This window comes from Manacus vitellinus, unplaced genomic scaffold, assembly GCF_001715985.3.
Source record: "Manacus vitellinus isolate BGI_N305 unplaced genomic scaffold, ASM171598v3 scaffold_76_pilon, whole genome shotgun sequence".
In the NCBI taxonomy this organism is placed as follows: Eukaryota; Metazoa; Chordata; class Aves; order Passeriformes; family Pipridae; genus Manacus; species Manacus vitellinus.
In genome coordinates, this window is record NW_021940796.1 from 1,382,150 (window position 1) to 1,391,740 (window position 9,591).

The window sequence follows — 9,591 nt, forward strand, 5'->3', positions numbered from 1 at the left end:
GCTGGCTCCAGCCCTGGAGCTCCTGCCTCTCCCCATCCCCTTCCCCATGTCCTCCGGGCTCTGCTGCAGGGGCTTTGCTGGGCAGAGCTACAAACAGCAGCATGGCAGGAGTGGAGATGGGATATCAGTGTCCCTCTGGTGCTGGACATCTCCCCACCCAGTGCTGCAGGGCCATGGCAGAGCTGGGCTGGGTTTCCAATGCCCAAGCACTTGGGGTGCCCCTTCCTCTGGGTGCCTGGTTGGTGCAAAGCCCTTTGGAGGAGTGAATGAAGGAGCAGGGCAAGGAGGGAGTGCAGGGGTTGGGGTCAGGATGGGATGGGATGTGATAGGAGGGCACGGCCCATCCAGGCTGGCAGAGGTTTGTGTGCAGCTGCTGCTTTTCTGGGAGGAGTTTTTCTTTCCTGCTGAAATCGAAAGTCAAACATGGCACTGGGTGACGGGGCCAAGCCGGCTCTTCCCCGGTTTTCACTTCCATTTTCAGAGGGTTGGCCCTCCTGGGCCGTCAGGTCGGTCTCCTGGCACAGCCAGGTGGCCGTGGAAGGGCTCGTTGTCCCCTCCCTCAGCTATGGCACTGTTTCAGTGTGCCTTTCCTTCTGGCTGGTGAGGGTGCAGCCCTTCTGTGCAGCCCCTCAGGCTCTGACACTGACCCTGCAAAGCCAAGTGTCCCCCACCAAGCTGGGGGGGCATTTCAGAGCGAAACCACAGCCCCCTCAGCCCACTCCCTCTGCCCCAGCACGCCCATATCGCCCCAGGGGTGTGTTGAGCCTCATAACCCTCAGCCTTGAAGCCATAAAATGAGTCAGGGATGAAGGTGGTGGCGGCAGCAGCACCACGTGGCCAGGGTGGGGGTCCCCGAGGACGAGGCAATGCCAAGCTGGGTGGCAGAGGCTGCCAGCACCCACCTGCCACTGGGACCAGTGGGAGGGACCCCTGGAAGGGGCTGGGCAGCACGGGAGAAAGAAAGGGAGCAGATTAAACTGGGAGAAGCCACTTGGTGGCTGGCGTGGGGCAGGATCAGCCCTGCTGAGTTATCCCTGCGGCACAGACACTGCCCAGCCCGTCGGCAGAGGCTGCCAGCACCCACCTGCCACTGGGATCAGTGGGAGGGACCCCTGGAAGGGGCTGGGCAGCACGGGAGAAAGAAAGGGAGCAGATTAAACTGGGAGAAGCCACTTGGTGGCTGGCGTGGAGCAGGATCAGCCCTGCTGAGTTATCCCTGCGGCACAGACACTGCCCAGCCCGTCGGGGACCGGCAGGAGCACGGCACAGCACAGCCCTGCCAGCTTATCTCTGATCTTTAGGCAGGGCTAGCTAGTGCTTGCAAGTGATTTAATAGAAATATGCTGTAGGCTGTGGTTTCTAGTAAGTAAACATGTGCCTTTAATGCCCCACATGAAACAAGGAGCTGCCAAGGAAGTTGCTGCATCTTTCAGGAAAGAGCTCTGAGGAAAGAGCTTACTAAGGCTCCAGAAATCCTTGGTGGCTCACTCTGTCATGCTCCAGTGTTTCCCTTAGCTGTGGTAGTGCCAGAGGGTTTTCTCCTCGGGGTCCAGTGTCTGGAGGGTCTTTTCCAGTCATGCACAGTCCAGGTGCAGTGCTCTGGGGCTAAACACCCCGTGAAAGGAGCCGGGGCTGCGGGCGAGCAGCGTGTGCTTGCCTTGAGCTGTTTGACTTGTGCAGCCGAGTGTGGTGTAACCTGGCCTTGAAGAGACTTTGAAAGTGGAAAATACCGGATCAGGAAATATGAGTCACTCCCGGGCTTTGGAATTTATTGATGGATTTGTTTCAGTTGCTATCTCCGACTCACATGTGGAAAATAAACAAGGTGCTCGGAGCTGGTGTCCAGAAATGTCACCTGAAGGGCCACAGGGATGGCTCTGAGTTGGGATCGAGGTCTCTCAGTGTGAGAGGGCTAATGAGAGGGATTAGGAGAAGGTACAATAATTAAAGAATTAAGGCACTTAGCCCCCACTGGTCCTGGGGACCAGCTCCAGTCCTGGCAGCACACACCAAGTGCCTTTGTGCCTGATCCCTAAATCCTGGCCCGAAATCCTGGGCTCTGGCTCTGGCTGAGCACACCCACCCTGTCTCACCAGTATCCTGCCAGCTTGGTGACTGAGATCACCACCATGAGGCCCTTTTTATCTGCTTTTTGTCTCTTTTCTTCACCTTCCCAAGTTCCTGTGTCCCACTTTCCCCTACAAGTGTGACAGTTAGAAGTTAATGAGTGTTGAGAGTCCTCAGTTGTCCCCAAGGGCCAGAGCCTGGGGAATAAAATGGCCAAGGCTCAGGATATGCCATGTCCTGGTGCTGTGCTCTGATGGAGCTGGAAGCCAGTGCCAGCACAGTCCTTCCCTGCTGCTGCTTTGCTGTTTATTAACACGAAGTTGAGGTGCCTCAGCAGGGTCTGCACCCCAGGGCGGTGTGGGCTGTGCCTGCTCACCTCTGGGAGGGGGCTTTGCCGATCCCCCCCAGTCTCCCTGCTGAAGTGGAGGGGGGAGCACCCCTTTGGCTGTGCTCTGACAGTGCCTGTCCCACCTTCCTCTCTGGCAGATCTCCGTTTCGGGGGGTGGGCTGCCCCCGGTGAGCACCCTGACCAACATCCACAGCCTGTCCCACCACAACCCGCAGCAGTCCCAGAACCTCATCATGACGCCGCTCTCGGGAGTCATGGCCATCGCACAGAGTAAGTGCACCCCCAGCTCACCTCCACCCCCCCTCCCGTGATGGGGAGGGGGACACTGCCTGCTCCTGCCTGCACTGACGACCCCGTTGTGCTCTCTCCCTCCTCCCAGGCCTGAACACCTCGCAGGGGCAGAGCGTGCCCGTGATCAACAGCGTTGCTGGCAGCCTGGCAGCCCTGCAGCCCGTGCAGTTCTCCCAGCAGCTCCACAGCCCCCACCAGCAGCCGCTGATGCAGCAGTCCCCCGGCCACATGACACAGCAGCCGTTCATGGCCACCGTGACCCAGCTGCAGAACTCTCACAGTAAGGGTCGGGGGGAGCTCTGGAGGGCCCTGAAAATTAACTCAGATGGGAAACAAGCTTGTGCTCTCCTCGTGCTCTGCCCTGCCCAAGCTGGTACCCCTGGCTGCTGCCCCTCTCCCGTGGGTACCAGCCCACGAGATGCTCAGTAGTGTAGGGTGGTCATATCCAGCCTCACGCTCTCCTTCTCCTGTGCCATCCACCTGATCCAGCCGCAGCTCTTCAGTCCCCTCTCTTTCCCCGAGTGAGCTGCTGCTTGGGTGAGCTGCCACCTGAGAATGCAGTGGTTTGGAAGCAAGTGGTGGGTTCCTCCCATGACTTGTTTCATCTCATCCCTGTTTCCATGATGCCTTGAGCTGGTGCCTGGCTCTGCTGTGCTGTGCCGTGCAGAGCACTGCTCTGCCCTGCTGTGACGGCAGTGGGGGGCTGTTCCCTGACTTGTCTCCCTCCTCTCCACAGTGTATGCACACAAACAGGAGCCTCCCCAGTATTCCCACACCTCCCGCTTCCCCTCGGCGATGGTGGTGACGGATACCAGCAGCATCAGCACACTCACCAATATGTCTTCCAGTAAGCAGGTAATGGCCTTGCAGAGGTGGCTGAGGTGGGTGGGAGTGGGAAGATGGAATGGGGCTTTTCCCCCTCTGGGCATAGGGGTGGAAGTAGCAGAGACCCCATCCTGCTGCCTGTGCTGCACCTGCATGGGCATCTGAGGATGAGCCCTTGGTGCTGAGAACCCCATCCCACACCCTTCACGGGCTCCAAAAAACCTGCTTGCGAGTGGCGTGATGGGGATTTGGGGCTTAGTCTTAGTGCCTGGTGGTACCAGCCAGGCTGTGCTCATCCCTGGGGCACCTGCATGAGAGTGGGAGCATCCTGCTGGGATACAAACTGGGCTGAGAAAGTCGGACCAAGCACATTCTGCTGCCTGTGTCCTGGGGGGATTGACCCTGGCTGGAGTCAAGTGGAGGAGTTGTTCTGATGTGCCCTGACCCCCCAGCCCATAAACCTTTATCATCTGCCCAGTGCAGGTGTAAGACCGGACTTATCCTGGTTCAAATCAGGTGTGCGAGGCTTTGCTCAGACAATAGTCCCTTTCTGAGAGCCAGCTCTGGGGACTGTGGGAAATATGTGGCCCTTATTGATCGCTAGATAAATAAGAGGGAGCCTTGAACTTGCATTCAGATAAACTTTCTTACCAAGGTTTGACAGGGGACAGGAAAAAAATGTCTGCAATGAGCACAGAGTAAATACAGTGTGGGATTGCTGGGAGACCCCCCGTGGGATTGCTGGGAGACTCCCCCCGTGGGATCACTGTGAGACCCCCTCTGGGTGCCCAGCGGGGATGAAGGAAGGGGCTGGGGCTGCAAAGGGGAGACACTGGGAGAGGGGCTGCCCAGAGGGGTCTGGGGGGCTTGGGAAGGGATGATAAACCCCCTCCCCCAGGGGTCCCACGCTGTGCAGGTCTCGGGGTGAGTCGGTCAGGCATGGCCACCCCTCCAGCACCATTTCCTCGGCGCGGCGTTATCGGCCCATCTGCTGCGCGCTCAGCCCGAACTGCCCCTGATTAATCGAGCTCTCCTGCCTTTGATGCCGGGCTGGAGAGCCCTGGGCACACAGGAAATGTCCCTGGCAGGGAGATGGTGCCCTGCCCGGATGCCGTGCTCGCCCTGCCTGGACACTGTGCCGCCCGGGGTGGGGGGTCCCGCGGGTTTGTCCCTCCTGGGCACTTTAGTTAAAGCAGGAGGAGGTCTCGCGGCTCAGGAGGGGGAAAATGGGGTCAGGACCCTTTCTCTGCTGTGGCAAAGGGGCACCCACCTCCCCTTTGTCCCCCCTGTACATGATAAACAAGCACAGGCCAGTCCTGCAAGTGCCAGGGCAGAATCTGTACCCCCACACAAGTCTCCTGCCCAGCGAAGTCTCCCAGCCCTCAGGGTCTCTTTTCCTACCAACCATTTGATGTCCAGGTTAAATCTGGAAAAATTTATCTTTGACCATTGATTTCTTTCTCAGTGGTCATTGATTTCATTAGCAAGGGGTGAATGAAAGTGCAACAGAGACAGCTGAGGGGGGACTAAATGCTGCTTACTCCCCAGAGTGGCTCAAATACCTGAATAATTTTGGTGATTTGGATGCTGGGGGCCATCCCCTGGCTCCTTCCACACTTTGCCTCGGCATAAAGCAGGCACTGCTGGGCACAAGGATTCCTGACATGACAGGCTCATCTGAGGTGGCCAGAGAGGCCAGAAGGGTCACTTGGATCCCCAGGGAGTTGCAGTTTTCGGGATGCAGTTTGCTGGGCAAGGGCTGGTGCTGCTGGTGGGAGCACCCAGGTAAACCCTGGGGGTTCACAGCCCACGTGAGACCCCAAATCTGGGGGGTGTGCTGCTGCTCCCTGAGCACCCCCCTCTTTGCTAGAGGAGAGGCATTCTCCCATAAAGCAAAGCTTCCGTCATTCCCAGCAGCAGTTCTGTACCCACAGCCCCTACCAGACCCCAAAACACTCTCTGTGGTGGAGGTGGCTGCTCCCAGTCCTGCCACGGGACAGAGGCTGGAGGGAGGTCCCTGGTCACCCCCCAGCTCTCCCCTCACATGCTGTGGATCTCTTATCAGATGTTGTTATTTAGACCTGGAAGGAGCAAATACCTCCCTGTTCCTTTGACAACGCTTGAGGCCGAGCCACCATGTTTATTACGTTGGCAAACACCTGATAGCCACAGCCCTGTCCCTAATGACATGTCAGGGAGGCTCCTGGCGTCTCCTTATCTCCGCCTCATGATGTTTGCTGTGTGCTCCAGCCCACAAGGTCACCCGGCCCCCAGCCCCCCACCCACTGCTGGCTGGGGGGACCCCGAGGGATGGGGAAGGGGCCGCTGCGGTGGGATGGACGTGGTGGTGGGTGCTCAGCTCCTTCCCTGGAGGTGGCAGCAATGCTGGGGGACAGAGATGAGGCCCCGGCCCCACTCCCACCCCAGCCAAGCTCAGCCTCACGCCGGGCCGCTCTTGGCACAATCTCTGCAACAGCCTGGGCACAATCAGGCCCTTTTTTATTATTTTTGGGAGGGGGTGGCAATAGCTGGCTCAGAAAGTGTTTTCCCACTGCCTCCCCCTCGGGGGTGCTGGGGAGGGCTTGGGGCCGAGCTTGTGTGGCACCAGCGAGGTCCAGGGAGGTGCAGGAGGCGGCCAGAGGTGCAGAGGTGATGCCTCCAAATCGCAGTGCCCCCACGACCCCCCTCCGCGGTGCTGCCCTCTCCTCCTCCTGCCTCCCTCCCTGCCTGCCGGTCACCCTGCCGCTCTCTCTCTCCCTCCACAGTGTCCCCTGCAAGCCTGGTGATGCTCCACACCTCGCTGCTTTTGCACATAGCAACGGGATCTTATTTTCCACAACATCCCGGAGGCGAGCCGCGCTCCGAGCCCGGGGAGCCGCCCGCCAGAGCACAGCCCAGCGCCGCAGCGAGGAGCCCGGCAGCCCGACCCGGAGCCAGCCCGGACCCAGCCTCTCCTTCCCTCCACACAGTATTTCCAAGACGTGTCTTGGGGATTTTTTTATTCTTAAGTATTCGCCTTCCAAGAGGCCGCTGGCTTTCCCGAGGGACCAGGCACGAGCTGTGCTGGGAACAGGCAGAAGGGGAAGATGGATCATATTGAAGTTGTTTGTACTCCTCCACCCGACGGACTGAGGGGGACTGGGGTCTGTTACTTGGCGTTTGGAGGGAGGAATTGCATGTGCTGTTGAACTGAGCCAATTGAACTGTAAATAGAGGTACAGTCTGCTCCATCCTCCCCCCTCCCCACTCCTATACACAGAGATTTATATAAAAAAGAAGTAAATTTTGTCCAATGGATGTAAACTACTGTAATTAAGTGCAATTCCCCATCTGTATATATTGGTCCAGAATCTCTTCTCTTTCTCCCATTTGTTTTTTGCCTTTTTTTTTTTTTGGTAAAGGTCAGAGCTGAGGATGGGTTTGGTTTTGTATTTCTGTTTTCCCTTTAAATGAGTGAATTCAAATGCTGGGCCTAGGCAAGGGCACCGCTCAGGCAGCACTGGGCTCTGCTCTGCAGGAGGACAGGCAGACACGTGTCCCCTGCACGGTGACATCCCATGAGAAGGAAGGGCACAGGACAAGCTGAGCAGAGCTCTGGCAGGACCTGGATGATCCATGTGGGGAAAACTGCCACTACGACTTTCCTGCTTTTGAGGACTCTCAGACGGACTCTGGTGGGGTGGGGGAGGACTCAGCAGCCTGGTGAGCACATCCAGCCTGTGGGGAAGTGTTCAGCGTTGGCAGTTTCCAGGTGAGCCTGTAGCATTTGGTGCTACAGAGGTGAATGAGGCTGCAAGAAATTCTGGTGGAATCTTCCTCAGGTGGGGTTCAGAGACTGTCTCCCTTTAGTCCTCCCTCGGGGTGCAGAAGGGTTTGGGTGCCCAGCTCCTGCCCCAGTAAATGGCCAGTACAGGTGGCTTCTTTCCACCTTTAGCAGTTGGTGATGAGCCTTGTTGTCTCCACCCTCATCAATACACACGGTGCTCTCGTCCTGGAGCAGTCCCCACCGAGGTGCTGGATGGATGGGATTTGGGCTGTGGTGTGAACACTCCAGCTGCCTGCCCTGTCTCACCCTGCAGCAGCTCCTGGATGAAAAGCTCCACAGCAAGATCTCCAGCTTGTGAATGATCCCACATCCCAGCCCCTCAGGCACCTGCTGAGCACAGACACCAGAGCCCTGAAGGATTCTGGGGGCCCGAGTCCTACCTCCCAAAGCCACGGAAGCTGTAAAAGGCATCATCTCCCCACCGTGGAATGAGCTCCTCTGTACCTGCTCCCCTCTGGGAACGGATCTAATGCTTCCCAGTTGTGCTGAATCTTCATGAACTTCACAGCGTGTGCCAACTGCTGAGAGGGATTTAGAGAGATGGAGAGCAGCAGAAGTGCCCGTGGACTGATGACCACTGCCAAAAAGAAAAACACCGGATGATTTCTTTGGGCTGAGAAAGTCTCTTTGGCTCTGTTTGTCCAATGTCTAGTGCAGTGGGACCCTCACCCACACTGGGACTGAGAGGAGTTGTCCTATGGTGAATAAGAAGTCATCAGGAATTGGAGACCAATATTCAGAATGACATTTAATTTAATGTATACCATAATTAAACACCATTTCTTCCGAGTCCTTGCTGCTGTGTGGTCTGTAGACTCCACAGTCATCACCTGCGGTGGCTTGGCAGAGGTTGGTCTGGCAGGGACACAGGCTGGTGGCAGTGACATGTCCCCCTGATGTCCCTTGCAGTGCTGATCTCTGCAGTTTTTACCTGCCTGGATGTGGGGAATCAAGTGTTTCCTGTGAATCCTCGGGTATCAGCCAAAAGTAGCAGGAGGCTCTGGGAGGTGGGGAGACCCGTGTCCTCACCCTCCTGACGATGCCCTAAGGATGCTGCCCTTAGTCCAGCACAGTTTATTCCTCATTCTCTGCTAACTTTAGCAGCAGTTTGTTAAGCAAACCAATTAGGACCTGAGTGCCAAAGCCAAGCCCCATCCGTTTTGGATGCTGAGCTGGTGGTCAGTAAAGCACGAGGGGCAGGCAGGAGGGTGTGCTCTGGTGGCTGAAAAGCTTTTGAAGACCTTTGATTGTAAAGAGGTAACAGAGCTGAGTGGCTCCGAGCACAGCAGTGGGAAAGGGTGGAACCCTGCTTAAGATACAGTGCAGGGCAGGTGTGGGTTTAAAAATGCCTTCAAAAATGGCTGGTTTTGGTTTGGCACTCATGTTTTTCAGAAGTTTAGTGTGGGCTGCTGTGGGAAAGGTTCTCGGGCAGAAATCTGGCGCTCACCCTTACAGCTGGAGCAGGACACCCCAATAAAAACATTCCCATGGAGTATGTTTGTGAATTTTAGCTGCCCCAGACAAAAACTGGAGTCATGAAGACTGCTCAGTCCCTTTCAGGCAGATGTGGAAGTGATGCTCTTTTTTAGCAAAAGTTGGAGAGACAAGATGTGTGTTTTATTCTGAGATCCTCTTGGCACTTTCCTGCTCAGCAAGTCCTTTCCAAAGCCCCTGAGTGCCAGATAACCTGCTGCAGCTGAGCTGATGCCCCGAGGGGAGTGCTGCCTTCTGGGGTTTGATTTCTGCACCAGCTTTAAGAGAGTCACAGGCTGAAAGGGTGGAGCTCAGGGTGTGAAAGCTATGTGTGAAGCACTCTTGGATAAGTGGTTCAGGAGCAGTGCTGCTCTCCAGAAAGCTCTGCAGGGAAGGTAAGTGGAAACCTTGGGAAAAGGAGACTTTGAGATTTGACCCCACTAGAGAGGGACCTGGTGAAGGAGGGGGGACTGAGCCAAAAGAAAACTGGGGAAAAGGGCATAGGATCCATCCAAAGACACAGGTGGAGTAGGTGACTGGAGCAGAGTGTGATAAAGCAGACAGGATAAAGCCGATAACGTGAGTACAACAAATGATTAAGAACAGATGGTACTTTCCCAAATTCACTTTTGTGAATTTATGAAGTTGCCCAACAGTGTGTTTTGTGCTGTCACTCACCCTGAATGGCAGGAGATGGAAAGGGAGAAAGCCCCGTGGATTGCTAAGGATGCTGTGGGTGCTACACATCCCTTCATGGGGA

The 9,591-nt window shown here is 56.5% G+C and overlaps 1 protein-coding gene across 1 annotated transcript in view; it reads left to right on the forward strand.

The window, feature by feature from the left end:
* Positions 1–8,147, forward strand: part of HNF1B (HNF1 homeobox B) — a 21,918-nt gene extending 13,771 nt beyond the window's left edge. The window contains exons 8-11 of the mRNA XM_029964622.1: positions 2,554–2,686; positions 2,796–2,987; positions 3,444–3,562; positions 6,298–8,147. Of these exons, the coding sequence (XP_029820482.1) occupies positions 2,554–2,686; positions 2,796–2,987; positions 3,444–3,562; positions 6,298–6,318 (465 nt within the window). The 3' untranslated portion in view covers positions 6,319–8,147. The remainder of the gene's footprint in view (positions 1–2,553; positions 2,687–2,795; positions 2,988–3,443; positions 3,563–6,297) is intronic.
* The last annotated feature ends 1,444 nt before the right edge of the window (positions 8,148–9,591 follow it).